The sequence below is a fragment of the Fringilla coelebs genome (genome assembly GCF_963513975.1).
Source record: "Fringilla coelebs genome assembly, chromosome: 6".
Taxonomy (NCBI): Eukaryota; Metazoa; Chordata; class Aves; order Passeriformes; family Fringillidae; genus Fringilla; species Fringilla coelebs.
In genome coordinates this window covers 34829590-34853345 of record NC_140034.1, presented here as the reverse complement: position 1 = coordinate 34853345, position 23756 = coordinate 34829590, and the positions used below count along the sequence as shown (strand labels likewise).

Here is a 23756-nt window from a genome sequence, read left to right as displayed (position 1 = left end):
TATATGTCTCAGACTGAATATTTTTACATATCCCAAAGTTTCTAAATTATAAAAGAGTACCCTGCCTTTCTTTTTGGCTCCTACATGCATTAAACAAACTTTAAAGTTATTAATGAAAACACAGTAAAGCCCATTAACTCTAAAGTCACCAAAAACCCAGCAAAAATCACCTTCCTACCAGATACTGAATTACTGAATAAGTTCAGTTAGCAAGGATGCAATCACTGTCACAGGTCTTTTTGTACTATAATCAAACTCCCTATGAAGTCACTGAGTTTTACTGCCTCTTAAAAAAAAAAAAAAAAAAAAAAAAAAAAAAAAAAAAAAAGGGGGCTCTTGCTGCCAAAGCAAATAATGAAGATTTACTGTTAGCTCATGGTTAAAGTAATCATTCATGTTACCCATCACAAGCAGTCTCCCATAGAAGTGTCCATCTGCAGGCAGTACTAAAAGTCAGGCTACTTTCCCTTTTGCTATTGTCACTAAAAATAGCAGGTCTGGAGGCCAAGTTAAGTTTCTACTCTTGTTAAATTCCTGTAGAGTATATCTGAATGCATGTAACTTAAGAGACTTCACAGTTACATTACTCAACTGCACAGTAATGATTGAATTATCCATCTAATGGCTCTAATCACCCATTAGTGATTAGACTGGTAAAAATGAAAGATGGTATTTCTCAAAGTTAACTTTCTCCTTATCACCGGCAAAATCAGCAAACAAAGATTTCCCTTTGGTTTTATGCTGTTTTAGACTGAGCAGGTCTCTTCCTGACGATGAAGCTAAACAAAAAATTGTCCTGTTTTGTTTCAGAACACAAGCTAACAGTTTCTTTACACAGCAGAAAAAAAAAAATTTCAAATAACTTGCATCTTGGAAGAGGCCTATAGCTCTAAGAATATAGAGCTCCGGATGGGGTTATTTACTTCACAGAAAAGCCCACCACATTTACATTTGTCTGTACCTGTAAGGAAAGCAAATTAATCTACAGTGAAGTCCATTAACCACAGGCCACCTGTAATCTAAGAGATACTGTCTAAAGAAATCTAAGTTAGCTATCTTTCAGCAGTAAGGTGACAGTAAATACTTATTACTTGATGGAAGATGTCAGAAGAAGGAACACACAAAGAATAAAGTTATAAGCATTCAAATTACACTTCTCAGAAGCTTGAGTAATTAAGAAAGGAAACAAGGAACTTCAAGATAGACTCTAAGAAAGGGTATCAATAAACTGCATTAATTTATTTAGCATATTAAGCAAAGGGTCTTTGGTAACAAAATACCATGTTTAAATATGGAGAAGAAGAAATTTTACCTTGTTCTTCACTCCCTTCTTTACATAGGCTAGAACTCTGGCCAAGACTCAAACTGATATCATCAGAAGTCTTGGCAGTGTCAGTATCACCTGCAAGTTTTAAGAAAAAAGAGTACTAGTGCTCAAAGTATTAACACATACACCTACATTCTTAATTGTCATGAAAGACTGTTGCTTGTATTTCTTCATTTATAGGTAAGTAACAACAGTTACATAATTAGAATAACACAAGATTTCTTTTAGATACAAGTATTGTCTACTCTATTTCTATTATCTTCCACAGAACTCAGTGGCAATCAAGATTGGGTTTTTTTCCCTTAAAGGTGTATCTATTGGAATATTTCTTTTTGCATGGTCATCCATAAAAAAAAGAGGGGTAGACTAAGAAAATACTTGTAATAGTCAGGAAAACAAGGAGAAAATCAAGGTGACAAAATTCGTATTCTTTTTTTTTGCCTTATTATTGGCTGGATAAATTTAAAAGAAAATACTCATAATATGCTTGTTATCTTTTCATCTTAGAGGAGTTCACTAGGGCTGGAAATTACTTCAGCTAAATGTCGAACAACAAGAAGTAATCAAGTCCTTGATATGCAATACCAGAAGGGTAATTGGTTGCACTGAACTCAAAATAGAGTGAAGTCTACCCCAACCAACCCCTTGGCTCTGCATCTTATAGGAAAAGGGAAAATCTGTGATTACATGGGAAGTAGAATATGGGCCCCAGAATATTCTCTCCTCATGTTTTGGTCATTTACATGTTCAAAGAAGACCTCCCCCAACTAGTAAATGCTGCATTTCACTCAAAAAAGAAAAAAAAAAGTCAAGATGACTAAGGTAGACAGTATTTGGAAACAACACAGCAAACTATAGTGATTTGAAGTGCTTCTGGAAGGTAATTTAAGTAGCTAAAAATCTCACCTTTGATGGTTGCTGCTGTTCCCAGACGAGATAACCCAGATCCAACCTAGAAACAGGAAATTATGTAAAAAGCTGTACACTTTGAGGAAATGAACAACTGTTATTTTCTATTACTCTAACACATGCATTTGCCTATACACCTAGGAGAGGTTTTTAAAGGCACAAAAGAATCCAGCAGCACAGTGCTGTAAAATTCTGACTATGTTCCCACTGCAAAGAGATGAAAAGTCACATAATTAAGCATTCAACTACATCACAGCACTATTCCATTCAAAAGCCAGTGTTCATAGTGACTTTACTGTGCTGATTTTAACAAGTTTTTAATCTAGGAATTCTCCTTACCTAACGTGGCAACAAAGTACAAGTGCAGTGCTACAGTAATAACTGCTGTTGTGAAACTTAACATTTAATGGCATGATTCTGGTTGTCTAAAATGCTTAAAGAAAACACAATCTTAGTATAAAACTTATCTGTTCACAGTAAACACCAAGCTAAATCCCAAAACTGCTCCCATGTGAAAAGATACATACTTTTGCAGTTAATTTCACATTTAATGGCAAACCAGCAGGCATGGTACCTGCTCATACAAAAAATTTCCCCATTTAGGTTTGCAATCTACCTTTCTAAATATATCCTGTAATCCAGTGGAGATTACTTTGCAGAAATGCTAAAGAGAATTTGGTCTTACCTTCAATAACACTCAATACAACCTCTCAACTATAAATAGCATACAACAATACAGGTGTCAGATAATTAAATCACTCAGAAATAAGACAGAGGAAGAGCACTCAAAGGCGAAATCTGAATCTATAATACATAAATATGATGGCCATTTGATTGATAGATGTATACTTACTGGGATGCTTTCCAAAAGTGCCTAGTTAAAATTACTCTGGGGAAAAGAGCAAAATTCTACTAGTTATTTTCTGTAAGCACAACAATTTCAGGTAACCTGAAGATGCATGGAGATCCTACTCAGCCATAGCACAGAAGAACAATGGCTTTATGTATAATCTGAAAAAGCAGCTAAGAGCTTGTTTAATACATTTTCTTCACAACATTGTCACATACACTTTTAGTTACTCATTTTGTCATGTTTCAACAATTTTCCATTCAATAATATGCTTTGATGAAGGCTGTCACTGAATACAAATGCATCATCACATTTCACACAGAAAAACTGAACAGATCTCAGATGCTTACTGTTCATGCTTCCTTTTGATACTGCACATTCAATCACAGAGGACCAATGAATACTAATTTTCTTAGGACAAATACATTCTAAACACTATACTTTCTTTCACAGTAGCTTGAACTTCTTCACATGCTTTAACATGAAAACTGTTATGTCTGGAACACATTTTTTCCAAAGACTAGTCAAAGAACTAGTTTGGGCATCATGTTTCTATCTTCCTACATGGACCATCACTTCCTATTCCTTTGCATCAGCAAATGCCTTCTCTCTTGAAGGAAAATCTCTTAAAAGTACCTGTGGTGCATAACTGAGCCTGATTCAGATAAAACACCAACATGAGCATACCACTGCACTTTGTTATCTACTGCTCACTCAGAGAGTTAATTAGAATATGATATTGCAATACCACGCCAAGGACTTCCATGTCATTTTAAGACAGGTTCTGTCTTTACCATGATGCTGCATTGTTCATTATCAACATAGCTGTACAGCCTGACCAGTTCATCTACTTGTCCTCAGGAAGGGTTGATAAAAACCAGCCACAATGACAGCTAAATGTCACATGCCAAACAGAAGGAACAGCGCATCCAACATTGTGGAATTTGAACACATAAACCTAGTAGACATAATATGGAAACAGAGCAACTTCCCCAGTGAAATTCAAGGCAACTAGAGCATAATGAAGTTACATTAAAATGTAATAAAGCTATGTTCTTCAGCACTTCCATCTGGCAGGACTCCCTATTTATTGCTTTCTTCCCAAACCTGCTGAACAATCAAGGAAGTGAAGGTTTTGCAGAGGACATCCAAAAAAATGAACAGTTTTAGTCTTTCCATTTCTAGCAGTTTTTCTTTCTTTATGCTTTAGCAAACTAACTTTTCTGACCCCAAAATCTGACCTATCAGGAATAATAACCTGCAGAAAGCCATCCACAACTGCAAGAGATAATCAGCAGTGGAAATATTCTAAGATATTTTAACAGAAGCCTCCTCACATACAGCATTTAAATTTACCAATTAAGCTTTAAATAGAAGAACAAACAAAAGTAAAGGAGGAAGACAAAGTTAGAACAACAACATGAAGATACGGCTTGAGCTACCCAAAGGGACAAGGGAATCCCACCACAGTGGGTTCTTAGCTCACCATACTCTAGGAGCCATTTTGATTTCTTAAATCAGAAGAAAGTTAACTGAGGAAAAGGGAATACTTACTGATGGGACCCTTTCAAAATCCAGCCATTCCTAATTTTAAGAGCTATGCTGCTGGGAGAATGCAATGCCTTCCTAATAAAGCAGTTACATACAGAAAAGAAAATTGTTTTATCTAATGTAAATTACCCAAAACCCCCGCAAAATAATAGGAAGACGTTATCTAGGGACTGCAAAGCCAGCAATACTAAAGCAACAACTGTAGTAGCTTTAATTCTTACCTGGTTGTTTGGATCTATCCCAGCATAAGAATTGCGTGAACTACAGCCAACAGGGGGAGTTGCTTCTCGTATGAACTCTGACATCTCAATCCCTCCACCAGGGTCACTGAGAGAAACATTAAAAAAAATTCAGCACATTATCCCCACCAGTTAAACAAAATTTTGTCTATGTTGAGCGCATATTCAAAACAAATTTTCCCTTCTCAAAAATCAGAGGCTCAAATATATCCCAATATCTTGGATGCACACTGGCTGTTGGACACAGGAAGCTCAGTCTGAGCCAGAGCACTCCATACACTGTCATAGAAACTGCTGCCACAAGTTTGCTGTCACCAACCAACACAAACTGTGAAGACTTAGGCCCTATAAGACATTCCAAAATGATGACATATTAAATTCTCCTTGTCTTTATGTGCACACATGTTACTTTTGGATCAGCTGTTCAACTATAACACCCAGAAATTCACCACTAGGAAAAAATACTACACAGAACGCAGAGCATGGAAAGGACTCCTGGTCCTTTCCTTAGACTGAATCTGGGAGCAAAAGCAAGGATGGCTAATGAAGAAAGTCACATGTGAAAGCTTTTAAACAAGCAGAGATATACAGAGCCATAGTATTTCTCCCAGGGATGCAAACCACATCTTTCTACTCAAAAATAACTTCCCTTCAGATACTTTATAGTCCCTACCAAGAAATATTTTGAGATACAACATATATATCATTGCATCTTAGTGATTTCACCCTTTCAGGATTAATAACTATTGGTTTGAAAGTATTTTCTAGAATAACACCATCAAATTCTAATTCTACAGAATTCAGCTTGTCAAAGGCAAATATTTTATGAAACAAAAGCAAGTTGGATTCATCCATTAGGACAATGGGGTCTGAAGTCATTTGAGGACTAACACAAGGATCCAACCCAGCACTGACTGTTAATTGCAAAGAGGCAGCAGCTGAGGCACTCTTTTTCTCTTGAAGCACCTTGATCCAGGAAGACTCCTCAACAGATGAATCTGCAGGGTAATTTGACACCGATCCTCTCTTCCCAGATATGAACAACAGCTTCCCAAGAATCAAATTCCAGCATTTAGCTTAAAGTACACATGCACAACGCTCGCCCAGTCAGACCAAATACACTAAAGACAAAGGCCCTCTGAAGAAGGAAACAGAAATGGACAGAAGCACACAAGGCTTAATAGACAACTAGTCTTATAGGAAAATCTTACACAATAAGAACAACACTTAAATAGGGTGGCCGGCACAGGGCCAGGAATTGGATTTGATGATCCTAATGGGTCTCTTTCATCTCAGCATATTCTGTGATTCCAATAATTTCTGAAATACATCGACATCGATAAAGGACATTGAAAACAAACTGTCTGCACACTGTCTGACACATGATTCATCCTGCAGCATGACATGTTAAGTTGTTGTCATCATGGAGAGGTGTAAAGGCACAACCTCAGGAATCACTCTAAATAATAAAAGAAGCACATGATTCTTCCTACATCAAAGGAGACCAAAAAAAGGACAGTTTGAAGTTAGGTATATATTCCTTCAGTAAAAATAAGTTAACTTAAAAGACAACCAGCCATTAGCTAGCAGCAGAACTAGGGTCCAACTCCAGCAAATTAAAAAAGAAGTGAGAAGACCATTTTGCTACAGCTCGACAATGAGACAGGCAAATTCTTGGAAATGCCTGTTTACAGAGCCTTCTCTGACCTAGTATTATCAATTATGCCAAGGCAGGTAAGGAAAATTAATTTTAAAAGAATCAGCACCAGCTTCAGCCAAAGCATTCCTTCTGTAAGCATTTTAACATGAATTTTAAAGACTAAACTGAAAAATTCTCACAATGCTTAAGTTCAGCATACATTACAACTGAAGATATAATAAAGAATGCCTTGCACAAAAAGATGAAATTCCTTTCCTGTTTGAATAATTCATTGAGAAACACTGCATGTGATTAAAGTACATCCCATGAAGTAGAAAAATAAGTCATTGCAAATAAGTTTTCATGCATGGAACCAGATAGTTCGCCAAAGAAGGCAGCGATTTTGTCTAAAACTGAACCATCAGATATCAGCATAAGCAACAACAAAATCCATCACCACCATTCTACTCATAGCTCCTGTATTCTGTGACAGCACACACAAATGAATGAACAAAAGCTACTAACAAACATCAACAACTAAAGTCTGTAGGAAGAAGCAGGGAAGAGAGATTTCTAGGATTGACCACTGTATGCCTGAGTACCTGGACTTTTGCAACGTCCAGAGTTCTTCAGGAGCTACTTGACCTTAGTGCTGTGGCCAGGACTTCCTGATATCAAATTCTACAATCTGTTTCTTACAGTTTGCTGTCTTCATTCCTTAGGCAAGTGTTACACATTACAGTTTGCAAACAAAATAACTGCAGTGAAGTTACAACACAAATCAAGAAGACTGAAAAAATTACATCAAGCAATAGAGACTGCTGTGAAAGAGGCACTCAAAGATGACATAAAGCAAATTAAAACTACTATTTCTAATTATAAGTAACTCTGAATTAAAATTACTATCTGCAGGTATATCTCATCAGCAAGTAAGAGATTAACCTAAAGCATGAAGAGGCTATAAGTCTTCATGAATTCAAGTTTAAAATCTGACTTAGGCTGATTGATTACAGAAATCGGACATGCAGACCAGAACTTCAAGGGGCAATCAGAAATAAGTTACTTTGATTTCTGGACAAAGCAGAGGAAGAGTTTTATTATCTTCTTTTGAAAATCATTGTCTGTCCTTAATTTCCAATAAGAGTAAGGTAACTAGTCAGAAGGCTGCTGTCAAAATACATGAGAACCACAGCATATACTGCAAATGCTAGATCACAACAGATTCAAGTATTAAGAGAAATTTTCTTCCAAGCTTGAGTCACTAATGATAGTCAAAAATAAAAACTAACTCCCAACTCAACATGTCTGCCAGCCACAGAAAACTGCAAAGAGAATAAATAGCAAGGGCAACAGTCTTTGAGAGAGATCACGCTTTTTAAATTGTATTTGCTCATACTTAAGTAGACTGTAAATATTTCAAAGATGCAACATTCTCCAGCTACTAGCTCTACTTGGTAGAAGTACACATGAAATTTATGTAGCATCATTATTACAGTTCCCCCATGCTGATGGGGATCAGGAACAGCAATGTCATCAGATGAACACTTTATGATACTTTGAACCATAACAGCCACTGACAAGAAGCTATATTCATATATCCAAAAGAAAGATTGACTTAAGTGTTTTAAATTAATTATGTGAGTCCACTGATACCCAACAAAGATCATGCTTGCACTGCTTCTTCTATATTTGTACGAGACCAGGAGCCTGTTTCCCCTCTCCACTTGCTTTCATGAAACCTCACACACATTACTATACTAACACCTGAAGTATGAAAACAGCAACCCACATTCCTTTCTCCAAATTAAGACTTTCTTTCAAAAACATTAACTAGAGAATTTCAGCTCTAGAAAGAGGAAAGCAAAAAAATAAATAAGGCATTTCTAAAGGAATGGTAAGTTGTTCTTTGCTTAAACATGCCAAAGTTTCATGGAAAGAAACCCCCATCCACAAACTACTATTAACTGAAGATAAATGAGCAGTTCAACCAAGCCCACAAACGACAGCATATAATTTGTTAGATACCTGAAAGCACCACTTGGATGATAAACATCTTCAGAAAAAAGAACAGCAGATCTTAGAAGCTAAACAAAATCCTGAACACAACCACTGCTTAATCCTGAAAATAAATATACTACGATTTGTATCTAAAGTACTCTCCATGACTGTATATGTGGCAGGGTAAAAAATCAAGGACGGCATTGCAAACTATACTATATGCATATTTGTTCAGTATCACATGCTGTGGCCTAAGCTATCAAAACTAATATTCTGACTATGCAAATATTTTAGGTAGACTCTCTGCTCAGATCTCCCCTATATCCACCTTGTATTAGGGGAGCAGAGTTTAAAAATCAGAAAACCCTACACACACAGTCTCTTCCCAGACTGGTTTGGGTTTTTAGTAGTGTTCCAATTTAACTTACTAAGAAGGTTACAGCTCAATATTAAACACTCATTTTACATCCCATCTACTTGTTTGAATGCTACCCCAGAGTTCTTGTAAGCTTCCAGGCAAAGATTAGTGTATACTGTACATCCCACTTACCAAAAAGTAACTCCGTAATTTCTGCATTGACCTTGTTCCCAGTTCTAGTTAAGAGACCTGAAAGTGGGAACAAGGATCATATAAAAGTTAATGAAACTTTAGTTGGCAAGCAGGACACACAGCATTAAACTAACCTCTACTTCTGAGCTCACAATGCTTATAATGCAGTATCTCGTCCCATGTCAACTGCTCCCTAGACAAAACAGAACTGAAACATCCAGAAGTAATTCACAACACTAGCAGAAATTCCCTTACCAACTTTGGGCCCCTGTTTTGGAAGCAAAAGCTACATAGCAAAACCACCAAACAAAAAGAAAAACCCCACCAAAACCAACTCAGACAAAACACCTAAAAGTCACACCTAAAACATGCATTACCAAGGCTGCATGAGAAAGAACAAACCACTAGTTTATTTCCATGAATTTTATTAAACAGAGTAAGCATTAAGATACAATTAGGGAAGCAGTCTGCCAAAACACCTCAGTACAGTGTTGGTAAGGTATAGGGTGATCTAAATGGAGTCACAATTAAAATCAGCAGCTTCAGTTGCCAAACACATCATGGAAAACGGGTCAAGTTTATAAAAGATTGATACAAGAAGTTACTGTATATCAGCTTTAGAGGAATCTAAGACATTGTTTTTGCCAACAATACCTGAGCTGGGAGAAGACACACAAGAACCTATGACCATGAGAAGCTACCCCATATACAGACGGGAATGTCCTTTTACCTCTAGGCCTATCATTTTAAAGAGCAGCAGTTTAACACTTCCTTTCTTTAAAAGCATCACAATAAACACACTCAAGAGGCTTCTTTCAACCACATTTCCTCAGTAAGACACACAATCTTTTAAGAGTCAGGACAGCATACAAATCACCTCACTTTCAAAACTACTCATAGCTACTAGTACCGGAAACTCAAAGACAAGAGAAAGGTCAACTCTAAAAGCTAATAATTCAAGGTTGATTTATTTCACGCAGTTTTACTTTTAAGATGGTCTCAAATTATCTAAGGCAGGCAGAGGCTTTGATATTAGAGCTCATAACATCCACGGTCTGATCAAACTGGTTAAGCTGGCCTTGCTGATGAGTCATCTTTTACTCTTCTTTCTCCAAATAGTCTGGTCAGAGGAGGAAAACCTCTGGCATTGTTTTATGCTGGCTACAAAGGAGATCTCTGGAAAGGAATCATCCTCCTATTGACAGTACTTCAGAATCATTAGCGTCATTACTGAGCAGAGCAATTCCAGAATTTCCAAATTCACAGGACAGCATTCTCTTTGAAAGGACTGTGAGTGGAGTAGAGCATGGTATCCAACTCCTGGTTTTGCAACACTAAAATTGAAACCCAATCAGACACTCCTCCTGGTGAGGAAAGAATTACCATGCAGTATGTGGTCTTTGACAGCTAGATTTTTAATACTACATCTACTACTGAAATTAGATTACTTGTACTAATTATGTTCATTAAACATTTAGTGGCCTAATCAGCTCACATTTCCCATGCTATTGTTTCCAGCATGTTCAATACTGCTCTTGAACTCCTCTGGGGAAGGAACTAGGAAATTATTGTGAATGCATAATTTCAAACCTAACACATAAATAAGTCTACTTTTCAAGACCAGACTTAAAACCATCTTTCAGAACTACAGAGGTCCATATCTGTATTCCCCAGTGTTTAATCTCAGTCACCATTCCAGTTACAAAGCTGATGAAGACAAGACTGTTAGCCATTTGAAGCAGTATGCAAAATTCAGCAGACAACTTACCTGGGCCCATTGCTATCTTTCCTCTTGGCTGAAACACTGCTTTGTTCTGTTTTTGCACCTCTGTCCATATGCTCACTGGCATTCCTCTCCACAATTTCTCCCTCATCCAGCGCCCTGTGCAAACGGTAATTCACCATCTTCAAAACGATAAAGAGAGCTGCTATCACTGGGCAGTAGACAGCTACTATCATCATGGAAGAAGGAAGAGCCTTTCAAAAAAAGAGTAAAAAAAAGTTAATGAACACAAGGTTGGATATCCATAAGAACACTCCTTAGATTTTAACTGTTTGTTTCATGGAGAAAATATGATAATTCTGAAAGTTGCACCACCTACAGCCAGTCTTCATGTAAAAAAAAATGTTAGAAGTCTAGAACACAGAAGAAACAAACCGTTGCACTACCAAAGATACTAAATCACAACAGCATTGTACTAAATAAACTTGTTTGAAGCTCAAGCTCAACTCTCACTCTCTCCTTCCATGCTTTTGCAATGGAAGACCTAGACTAGGAAACTTAGGAGTTAGCATGTGTGAGACAAATATTTTTAATTGTTATGAGTAGAAAAAGGGAAGATTTTAAGCACACGAAAAACCAACCAAGCATGGGGTGAGTTCTTATTTCAGGGCTAGTACACAGCACCAAGTCATTTCAGAAAAACTTGAGGCGAGTTTGACAGCATGGCTGGATAGGAGAAAATCTGCTTAGATACCAAACATTGGTGTTTTGACTTCACTTGTCAGCTTCCAAGAGCTACTGCTGCACGACAAGACACTGATCAGTCACAAAAGCCAAACTGTTTCCTACTTGCATACATAAAGAGGTTGCTCACATGTATGACTCACACACTGCACAGCAGAACCCAACCTGCAAGACCATAGGCAGCAAAGATTTGTGCTACTTCATTGTACGCCCATGGAAAGGTAGCCAACACATGTTCTGAAAACTGTATGAAAGGCAGCCAGAAGCCTCATTAAAAAAAAACCCTCAGTCCTGAATGCAACATTTGAAATTCCACTCAAAGTTAAGAGTGGAATGCATGTAGCTCTTGTGTAGGTTAATAAGGCTTTTACAAATCAATCACTTCAGCAATAGGTATTGACAAAGTCCAGCCTGACAGCTATTTAGGAGAAGTGTTCTTTCAAAGTACTGGTTAAACTTCACATTTCACTTTAATGCATTCACCCTTCTAAAACACACTTTATTTGTGTTTTTAAATTTTGCCATTTCCCTAGGCAGTGATTAAACAAAATGAGATAAGTCACAGTATTCATCCAAAAATTGGCTATTTCCTTTACAAAAGCAACAAAAGTTTAGGTTGTGAAGTATTTCACCGCATCACTATCCTTCACCCTGCTCACGGTGTAATTTGAGATATACCTCCAAAAAAGAAAAATAGACACAGACATATGACAATCAGAATTAAACATCTGATATCCAGCTTGAACATTAATGTAGTAAATGAGCAGAACAAATGAGCTGTCTTTTTAGACCTCATGGCTGAAGGACAATTCCAGCTTATTTTCGTACCTCCCTAGAGAGACCATGGGAAGAGAAGAGTCATCATTGATAAAAAAAGCCCCAGGAACATCTTGCAGAGTAAAAACAATACTCAGAGTAGAAGACAGGAATGCGTCTCTAACCAGTGCATAGAAACATTTTGAACCATTTAAAATTGATTGGCTGACAACATAGTGTAACATTATGCAATGTAACAATCTCCTACCTAAAACTATTCCCGTGAATCTTAGAAGGACTTTAAGCAGCATAATTTACCACAGTAGTCAGACAAACAATTTTAAAGGACTCAAAATGGTCACATAATGTGCTGAACAGAGAGGCCTCCTTTTCCTTTTCTCTACTCATTTTCCCCTTCTGACTCTTCAAGACGCCCCTGGAACTCTGATTACCATGATGACTCTTTGTAACCTAGCAAGGTATACTTCCAAAACAAGTCAAATCTGACTACCATCATCAACACCTACCTTTTCTTCCAAAACAAGTTAAGTCAACACTGAATATAACATTTGAAGTAGGCCAAGCAAACTAAGCTGAAGTTTGCTAAGTCTCATTTTGTATGCTGAGCTGGACATCATCATGATTAGCAGAGATTCACTCACCAAGCACCAGCTAAGGAGGAACACCAGCTAAGGAGGAACACCAGCTAAGGAGGAACACCAGCTAAGGAGGAGAAAGAGGAAACCAAGCTACATAAAATCAGCATCAATAAGCAAACAGGATACATAATGATATGGCATCCCTACTACCCCTGAAGCCATGCTATAATGGTTCCCTCAAGAAATGAGGTGCCTCTACTTTCAAAAACTTCAGAGTCAGTTCCCTGCAGTCAAGGGCCACCCTGTTAACTTAGGAAAAATGCATGAACTTCCTGTACCTGCTAGGCAGTCTGCAACCCCATCACACACAGCTTCAACTTTCCTCTCCTTTAAAATACCCAGTGTTCAGAAACCATTACTAGAAGAGCCAGACTAACACTAGATAACAAAAGCTAGAGTTACTCCATAAAAGACATGCCTATACTTTTCTGTCTAGAGAGCTCCTCAGTTTCTCCCCTCTACTCTGTCAGCAGTGAGGTCACAGTATAGCCAGTTCATCTTGCAAAATCTACACATCTGGTTTTTCAAAGGAAAGCTTTAAGAATAAGCACAAAAAAAAAAGGCAAAACACCTCATGTAACTTACAGCAAACCTAACAGAGAATTCAAACTTTTTCCTCACAACCTGATTTCAGAGGATTGCAGAAAAATTTTAAGAAAGCTAAGGTAACTGACTACCTTTCCTTCTTCCCATTTGTAATAGGTCCTCGTCTCAGAATAGGGTATATATTCCGGGAATAGAAGGCATTTTAGCTAGCTTAGTCTGCCATATGAACACACTTGACATCAAGTATCATGCTGTGGCGCAGCACTGCCACCCATGGTACCAGCAACTTGTCTGCAGCACAGCCCCAAGAGGAAATTTACTGCAGCCTAAGCTCAACCACTTGCAACTTCTGTTTTTCTAAGCCAAACTTAGAAGCATTTAACATGAATTTGGGATCTTCTCCCCACAAAACAAAGGAAGTTTAAGTGAGATTACCATTTCCAACTGTGCTTAGCATTTTACCACATTTGAGGAGAGACATGTTTCTCACCAGCATCCCATGTGATACCACCTTCAAGACTGGAATACAAATTTAAGTAATACAAATTTCCCAGTAGATTACATCTTAAAATCAAAATAATTTCCAATACTAAAGCATTTTAATTGAGCCCAGCACACTAAAACCCTCAGGCTAGAGCTGTTACTAGACACCAGTTGGCCACAAGGCTACAGCTGCAACAGTATTTCAGAGAACACCCATTTTTACTGCACATTTCTACTCACTTGCATTAGCACCAAAAGAACACATACTCCACAGCAGTCATCACAACAGAAGCTCTTGTACAATATAAGGACCTACACAGAACCATATGAAAACTATGTGCTTTTAATTATGTTCTGTTGAAAACTTCAGTTATCTAATCACTGAACAAATCCTACTATTAGATAAACTCCTACCCAAAATTATTTCTCTGAGTCTTAAAGGGAATCTAAGTAGTTCTTTCAAGTATGGGGGGCAGAGAGGAGGACACTGATTTTCTACCACCTTTCCCACAAGTTACTTTCCAAATTTAAATCTTTCAAGTCAACTTGACAAATGCAAGATATACATAGTTAAGGAGGACTATCTCTTCTGAAACCTCCTGGCTCTTAAATTAGCTCACTTGTATCACAACGCACCTCTTCTAAAAGAGTAGGCAGAAAAAGGTTTAAGCACTCCTAGATTCCAATGGTCAAAATAGAATAGAAACCTCCCACTGTTACTATAGGAAACGAGACAACAGGAGTGCACACACCACTGCTCTCAAGGTGAAGAAAAGCGAAAGCTTATTTTCTGACTAACATTTATAGTTTTCTAAAAGTGACAGTGGATTGGAGGGTGAAAGTGCCACCTCTCCAATGACACTGGACAAACGAACAGTTTATTAAACTTCTCTTCTTCTATAAAAGAATGCAAAACAATAAGTTATTTATAGAAAGTGTGTAAAAAAGTTTACTACAAGAATGTAAACACCAGAAAGTTTAGAAAATCTTAAAAAAAGCAAGGTGACATCCCATGATCAGTTCCAGCACTAAAATATTTCCATTCAAACTACAGAAGGTCACTGTATCTCAAATGAATGTTTCCAGCACATATGTGCCAGGAACCAGAGGAAACTTCATTGATCACAGGCTGTACAACATCCTTATGAAGAAACGAACACTATATGGATCCTACCTAATCTGATTACCTAGCTTTAGCTAGGCCCCACAGATGTAACAAAAATTCCAGATTATTTTCAAAAAAGAAATGCATTACTATGAGTGTTTTTAACAGCTAAGTCCTCAAACCAGATTGCAGATCCCTACATAAAGGTGTTATCACCTAAACATTAAGAAGTAAGTCATCTAGTAAAAAGACTTGAAAGTACAAGTATTTTGAAAGCAGTGTTTTATAGAAACAGTTTACTAGAAAAGAGGAAGGATCAGGAAACAACAGACATAGTCTTGTCCTTAATTCTTGTTTATGGACAGAGCCCTTAAGAACTGCTAGTTTTTGACCAAAACCTCAAAGCATACAACCAAAACTTGAGTAGCCAAAAGACTACAAGTGTCTTAGAACAATATGGCATATGAGGAATTGCTATCACAAATTGAATTTCAATTATTTAACAACTTAGTTTAAGAAACAGGACATATTTCAAAAACTTCAGAGGAAAAAACTTCCACGTGAAGCTACATTTATATGACCTACTTCTATAACTATGTACACAAGTCAGGAAATTAAGTGAACTGTTGACTAAACGAGCTCAACTTTGACAGACAAGTTCTGTAGGTACATGCGAGCCCATCACCCCAAGCAAGGTACAGTCCTGGCTCCGCCTCAGTCACTGGCAAAATTCCACAAGTACCAGAGCCAAGACTTCACCCCCTCATGCACACGTGGTGGGGCTGAAACAGCATTCCGACTAGGGGAAGTGCTTTGGCAGCCTCCTCTCTTTCCCCTCCCCCCTGCAACACCGATGCATCACATTGGCCTCTGCATTCAGGGTATTTTTTTCAACTATACTACTGGATTTTACAAAGTGATTGGACAGCATCCCCATATAGAAAGCACATTTTCTTCTCCCAATTTCAACTTTGCATTAGAGTAAAAGCAGGGATCAGCTCTTACAATAGGAAGGCACATCAACAAGTACAGTTGAGTCTGTTACTTAATACAGCTACACAAACAGGATAGACTTAACCAGTCTAGAAAGCAAAATTTTTGTATGTGTACTGCCAAGCCACAAATGCGAGAACACAGATTCAAGCTGCTTCTCTAAAGCAGGCATATCTTACTCTTGATCCCAGTTCCTTTATTATTTACACATTTATTTTGCCACACTTCCAACAAGCACACTTTAACTGTATACACAAGAAAAAGTATCCAGACTGGCAAAATAAGTACATTTAGGTATACACTGTACAGGACACAACACTCACTTGCACATGCTTAAGCTCAGAAGGCAGATGAGGGACCAAGGAAGAAAGGTTGGTTATTGAATGCTAATGTTAGTTTTTTTAAGTAGGTTTGTACCACACATTAAATCCATCAACCCTAACAGCACGGGCATACACATACAAAGGAACACACAGATTTATGGCATTACTTTCTGACCACAATCATTACCAGACTCCATTCTGAAAATATCAGAGCAACAAAACAAATGCACAGAAAAAAAGAGAGCAATGTTGGATGCACTAAACCAAGTCTTATAGCAGTAAGTGCACCTAAATTCCCATATCCTAGTGAATTTTATTCCTGCTGGAGGTTAAACAACATTTGGGGGGAAAAAGTGATTAGCCTACTGTTAAATGCATTGAGAGCCAGCTACAAGCAAAGTTCTTAGGGGATACTTTTATCTTTTGTCTTTGTTGCTACAAAACAACTTGGAAATAACTACAGTCATTGCTGATCCAATGCATAAAAGCAATGCTATGATCTTGTAATTCTTTACATGGGGAAGTTTCATAAGTAATATAAAACCTGTCAGCAGTCTTTCTATATACCTCGATTTTTTAAACACACAGGGTTGTCTGCCAGCAACAAGTCACTTGAAGCTAGCTTAGAAACTCCCTCCTACACACCAGTGAGCCATGCTCAGAATTCAGATTACAATTACCTAAGAGTTTTTAAGCGAGTTCTGCTTATTTATGTATGTCCTACAGCAATGCAACGCTTATTGCTTTCTATTCTGAAAAAGAGCTTACGAGATGCTAAAGAGCTAAGATGACCAACAGTTCTGCCTGTTTAGTTTATGTCTAGACAACACTTAAACTGTAGAGGGTGGAAAGAGGGAAAACGGCCAAATATGATTCAATCTCCTTTAACTTGTGACTAATCTCCCTACTTATTCTCAGGGAAGTTGGCACTTGTTGCATCTTTAACTTGTCCAGAGCTATGAAGCAAGAGAATTTCTCTGACCTCAACAAAACTCAAAGCAGCTTGCTGCTGTCTTTTCCCTTTACACAGGAAAAAGTGTTTAAGCAACACTGAAGTTTACCCCATTGCATGGGTAACTGAAGCTTATCTACTGCTTTAAGAGCAGCAGGAGACTGAAATGCTGGCCCAGATTTACCATTTGTCAATTTATTTAAAAAATTGTAAAGCTATATTCGAAACCAAAAGGTGTCTCCTCTTCCCATATTGTGCAGAACTTTCAATAGATACAGATTCATAGTTCTCATACAAAGTATCTGCTTAGTTAAAAGTTTTATCTAGCTGTTCTCATGTAACTTCAATTTTAAATGCAATTTGTCTCAGCCTTTAGTCTCCCTGCCAGCAGACCAGAAGTTTTCAAACAAAAAGCATGAGAGCTGCCTTTTTCAAGACGCTGTAATATGAATTAAAAACCTTAAAGTTGTAACCTACTTTTCCACTCAAGCTATTTCTAAGTATGAAGCATCTCATACTGCAACTTTACAAATTGCTTTTAAACAAAGCAAATGCCTGACCTCAGATCTCTCAATTTCTGCAACTGCACTTGCATATGATTTTATCTCCAACATTTCATTCACTAACTACATTTTCACAAGGCAGCATCTTCTTTAGGTTGTTACAGCATCTGGCAATCTTGCAAATGATGTTCTACCTCATATGCACGAAACTGGTCAAAACACACTATTATGATCACACTCTTTATTGAAAAACCCAAAGTAAACTATTAGCATTTCATAAGTTAAACACAGCTTACACAGGGAAAAAAACTACTGGTCAACAGGAAACCGCCCCCTTTTCTTGTATCTGATCACACCTCTCCTTTATGTGCTCTCAAGTCCAAATGTCAATAAAGTTTCTAGGTTTAACGGTTAGTATTTTAACAGCTTTGACTGAAGTGTGAGTTACAAAGATATATAGGACAGGAATTGTCACAAACCAAGTACACTGAAATCTGGACACAAACAAAAAAGCCAGACGAACTTCTTATCGATAACACACAATCCAGATACACTGCCAGCCAACACACCACACTACAGCCAAATAAAACTTTTAGGTTATGGAACCACGTCCCTCCACCAGACTCAAGAGTCAGAAACTGATACGGCTGCCAGCCAGAAATACTGGCTAAATCTGACAGTTCCTGCAGAAACTGCTTTTTACTGACCTACGAGGAAATCAACAGAGGAAGCTGCTAGAGGTATTTCCAACGCCGAAGGAAAGTAAACAGAAAAACGAAGGCAAAATGCCAGCGCCTATAGCCCCGCCGCGCCCCGACAGCGCCCACCCACAGATTCCCAGTAACGGGTCGATGCTCCCGAAACGCCGCAGCCCCGATGGGGGGGTCCGGGCCCGCTCCCAGGGAGGCGGCCCGGCCGCAGGGGCCCGGGGCCGTTCCCGGGGCCGCGCCGCGGGCAGGGGGCGCGCGCGCGGCGGCCCCTCCCGGCCCTCCCCCCCCACTCCGGGCCCCGCAAGGGCCGGCCGACCCCCGGCACAGGCCGGGGCTGCGCTCACCATGTACAGGGTGAAGGGGAAGCCGAGAAGGAAGAGCCACAGGTAGAGGTGCAGCGCGTTGACCCCCGCGCCCTGGTGCGGGTCCTGGTACCAGCCGCCGCTCAGCGCCGCCCACACGCCCTGGCGCAGGATCTGCAGCACCTGGGAGCCCATGGCGGCCCCGCTCCGCCGCGCCGGCCCCGCTCTATCCGCCCTGCGAGCCCGGGCAGAGCCGCGCACCGCCCGCGCTCCGCGACAGCCGCAACCGCCACCGCCGCCGCCGCCCCAGCAACGCCGCCGCCATCTTATGTCCGGGCCCGGGCCGCCCGCCCGCCCCCGCGCCGCCGACGGACCGGCGGCCCTTGCGGCAGGGGACGCGCGCCGCCGCCGCCGGGGGGGCAGCGCTGCGCCTGCGCGCGACCTGCCCGCGGCCCCGCCCCCGCCGGCACGGCGCGGCCGGCGCAGCGCCCCCTGGCGGCCCGGCTCGGCCCTGCCCGTAGGTCCCGCCCCCGGCGGCCCGCGGGAGCTCCGGCCTCTGCGGTGCTGTGGGATGTGGAGACACAGCTCTGGGAAAGGGGTCCTTCAGTTAGGTGAGGAAACACCCCGAGATCATCGAGTCCAAGCTATGACCAAACACCGCCGTATCAACCACACCATGGTACTATCGCATCCCGTCTTTCCTTGAAGGCCTCCAGGCGTGGTGACTCCACCACTGCCCTGGGCCCACCATTCCAATGTCTAATCGCCCTTTCTGTGAAGAAACTCTTCCTGATGCCCAACCTGTACCTAATTGCAGGCATTGGTGGAGAGGCACTTCAGCTGGGCTAGGACACTGCCCCTGACTCAGGCATGCCATCTCAGGGCTCACCTCTAAGGAGCCTGCTTCAAGGTCCTTTCCCCTTCAAACCTCCTTTCTTCCCTTCTCCCAGGGCCTGACTCCTAGCAAAGTGCTGCATCCTCTCCTTGCAGCAGGGCAGGAGAAAATTTCTACAGCATACACTTTTAAGGCTTCAAACCTACAGCAAGATAACAACCTCACCATTTTTTGAGCTGCCCCCACCTCCCATTTACTCTCAATACATAGTGCTACCAAACCCCTGGCATGTCTATCCCCACCGCAGGATTTGTTGTAGGTTGCAACACTTGAAGAGCCAGAACCATTAGGGTTTACAGAGAGGAAACAACACAGCAGGCCATGGGTGCACCACAAAACTCTCATGGATTTAAATTTTGACTTCCACATTCACCTATTTTTATAGGTCATCAGTTCTCATCAAGTGCTTGCTTTTCAAGCTTTCCCCTGAGACATGCACATCCCAAAAGTCACATGTTAACTAGAAAGGGACAGATTAGGGAAGGAGTTCAGACAGTGCTCTCAAGAAGGCACAAGAAGAGTCCTCTTCCTACAAATGCTATGGCTTCTAAGATAACAAGGGGACTGGAGCATCTCACAAGGAAAGGCTGAGGGAACTGGGCCTGTTCAGCCTCAAGAAGAGATGACTGAGAGAGGACTTCATCATTGTCCATCAGTACCTGAAGGGAGAGTGTCAGAGAAAAGAGCCAGGCTCTTCTCTAAGGTGCCAAGCAATAGGACAAGAGGCAACAGGCAGCAATGCACTGGAAGTTCCAGTGGAACATGAGAAAGAACTTCTTTGCTGCACAGGTCATCACACACTGGAACACATTGTCCAGAGAGGATGCAGAGTCTCCCTGCTAGGTAATATTCAAGATATGTCTGGATGCAATCCTCTGCTACATGCTTCAGGGGGTCCCTGATTGAGCAGGGAGGTTGGACCAGATGACCCACTATGAGGGTCTCTTCCAGCCTAACCCATTCTGCGACTCTGGGTCTCTACTGCAGAAAAACTGCAGGAGTGAAATAACCCAAGCACTCAGCTGTGACTCATGATGAGCATGCATTTGGGCTGGTGTTTTCAAGAGGCTGCATTAATTCCTTAGTCTCCACTGTCTCCCTGACAGTTAGTGAGCCAATGGCAGCATTTGGCTATTCTTGGAAAACCAGAAGACAGAAGTTACTTACTCAAAGCAAATGTATTTAATCTATTTTTTGTTTTCCCAGTGAGAAAGTAGGGAGAAGGGATGGACACAAAGTCTCAAACACAAAGGCTTTCTCCCCAGTATAAAGTAATAAACCTTTTAGGATAGTGCATTTTCAAATACAAAACTGGGAGCAGTATTTTACAAAAGAGCATTTTTTCATTCTGTCAAACAGGATTGAGATATTAAAGGAAATAAAGATGGGGGAAGGGAAAAAAACGGACAGTGAAAAACTACAGAGGATTATCATGGATGAAGAGGGGAGATTCCCTTTATCCTTTTGCATTAAAGCCAAGCATGACAAGCCTCACCAGTTATAGTATTCTCAGAAAAAAATGAAACTGTGTCAACTGTAATATTTGCCAAAATACCATTTAAAAACTAAAATTATAAATATATTTGTTAAAAGATATACTGGTTAGATTGTGTTATCCATCCATATACTTTGATACTATGATGATCAGGATTATTAAGTGTTAGTTCTTTCAGCAGCTGTTGTATCAATGTTACATAAAAGCTGTTCACCTTCACAAAAGGAGGCAAGAGGGATAACATTCATTAATAACATGTCTGAAGGCTACAGTAAATGCTTTAGAAACCTTTATGCTCCTGTTTAGGAGCCTTAGATTAAATCTAAACAGATTAGCCTCAGCATCCTAGTAATGATTCATATAAAACAGTGCCCCTGTGTAAGAGACTGAATGCTGCGGAAGCTTCCAGCTATTTCCCCAGCCCCACTCTAAGAAGGTGTTGGACCATTGGGCCAGCCATGATCTTATAAAAGCTTGGGGGGTATTGCACGGTGGGGGCTGGACGACACAGGAATGTGGAAGTTAAAAGCAAAAGCTAAACAGAGGAAAGAAAACATAATTCAAACATGGATATATATTTACATCAAATACAAGTAAAATTATGGACTCAACCCTGATCCAAAACAGCAAAACCTATGTTCAAATGTTCATCATCATGAGAGAGTCTAGTCTGCAACCAGTAAAATAAGGAAGAAATTATCACATCCTTGAGAAGACATTGAGATTTCATTGTTTAGCTATTTAAATACAGACAGCCTAAAACATTATAGGACACAATGCGGGGAAATATTTTTGAATCTATCCATGCCCAAAGGTTAAATTGATAACTACTCCAGTTGTAGGCATCATTAACAAAGCAAGAAAAAAGAAATTATTAGGGAAACAAACAATCAACACCTAGATCGAAAGTAACAGCGGTAGATACAATCTGTGCATGCCAACGAATAAGGAGCTAATCATCTGCACTGTACTTTAGCCTTACAGTTTTTCTTCAGGATGGGTGCAGGAAAAATAGATTGCTCTAGAAAAAACAGAGAGTGGGCATTAAATCAAGTGATTGGAGACCAACCAATACGTGGTATTGCAAGAAAGGAAGTTATCCAAAACAGTAATAAACCACTGAAACTTGTCACAAAAATGCTTCAACATATTGCTATTTCTAAGAGTAATATTGCGGCGTGCTTTGCACCATTAGAAGTACATTAATCTCTCATCTTCTCATTCAGGGGAATGAGATTCTACACTTTCCCTCCAGACATCTTTCATGGGATACCCAAAGTTACCATTTTAAAATTAATTATCAAGAGAATCACTAAGTTTTATGAGAACATAACTTATAATTAGGACAAGAGGTGAAACAGAAAATTAAAAAGAATATTTTGCCTAAATAGGAGAAAACTTACTAGTATCCAGGAAAAAAGCTTATGACTTGGAAATTTTTGTTACAGTAAATCATCACTGTATGATACCAAACTGTGAACAGCTAATAACATAGTCAGCAGAAAACAAGAAAAGCACTGATTTACTCTCTTTACAGATTTAAGGGCTAGCACTTGTCTCTGTGCTGGATCAAGTATTTATTCTCAGATGAAGACTGACAAACTAGGCCTTGGTGGCTCACTATCAACTTTTATATATGTCTTCCTATTGATTCTTGACTTGGGATCTGTAATGAGGCAGCAGCATTTCAACCCCAATTTTTGCATCCTGCTGACAAAGACTACTCTATGTGAATTGCATACAGAATCCAAAGCAACAATTTTGGCTCAAAAAAACCCAAACCAAACCAAAAAAAAAAAACCCAACAAGAAAAAGACAGATGTCAATTTTGTATTTAATTGATTAGGCTAGGAGAAAAGTGCACCTACTTTTTGCTTTTCTGAAGAAACTGTAGTAAAATGTATACTTGCTACTAAGACATTAAACTTTTGGTTAATTTTATGTCTTCACTTTTTTTCCCCTTACCATTCCGTATAATTGCAACAAAGTCAGAAAATGTTTTAGCTGAATTTGAAACATTGCCATAAAGAGCAGTGATGTGTTTTATTCTGTGATCTTTTATGAGAGTTAAGAAGCAAACTGATTTCCAAGGGTGAGAGAAGGTAGAAAGTCATTCTACAATAATATTTGATAGCCTACCTTCACTGGAAGATAGCTAATTTTCTTATAAAGCCTATCAGGAAGTTGTCCTAGGTTAACTTTTAATTGCAGAAGAGTGGTTTTTAGCAACTACAGGACACAACATGTTGCCACAACATCAGCAGCCTGACTGCTATTTGCACAGGTTTAAACAAACTTCCAAGCATGAACCAGATCCTCTCACAGACACCATTTCTAGAAGTCACACCAAATTCAGTCTTGCACTTGAACGGATTGCTATGAAATTACTTCACAAAACCTAGTCCCATATATTACCCTGACTCCCAACTAGATTACAACTTTTAGAAATGACACAAAAAAAAAAAAAAGCCTATTCTTTAGTGTTTTAGTACAGACCAGAAAGG

At 39.5% G+C, this 23756-nt stretch overlaps 1 protein-coding gene across 7 annotated transcripts in view; it reads right to left on the bottom strand.

The window, feature by feature from the left end:
- Positions 1 to 19215, bottom strand: part of PCNX1 (pecanex 1) — an 89221-nt gene extending 70006 nt beyond the window's left edge. For 6 of the 7 annotated variants that reach the window (XM_084207410.1, XM_084207412.1, XM_084207413.1 and 3 more), the window contains exons 1-5: positions 18905 to 19215; positions 10832 to 11040; positions 4859 to 4964; positions 2234 to 2279; positions 1313 to 1402 (exon numbers count right to left, since the gene is read on the bottom strand). In XM_084207410.1, the coding sequence (XP_084063536.1) occupies positions 1313 to 1402; positions 2234 to 2279; positions 4859 to 4964; positions 10832 to 11040; positions 18905 to 19057 (604 nt within the window). In that variant the 5' untranslated portion in view covers positions 19058 to 19215. Of the gene's footprint in view, positions 1 to 1312; positions 1403 to 2233; positions 2280 to 4858; positions 4965 to 9063; positions 9121 to 10831; positions 11041 to 18904 lie in introns of those variants that run through there. The other variant, XM_084207416.1, reaches the window with a different exon arrangement.
- Positions 19216 to 23756: the final 4541 nt, after the last annotated feature.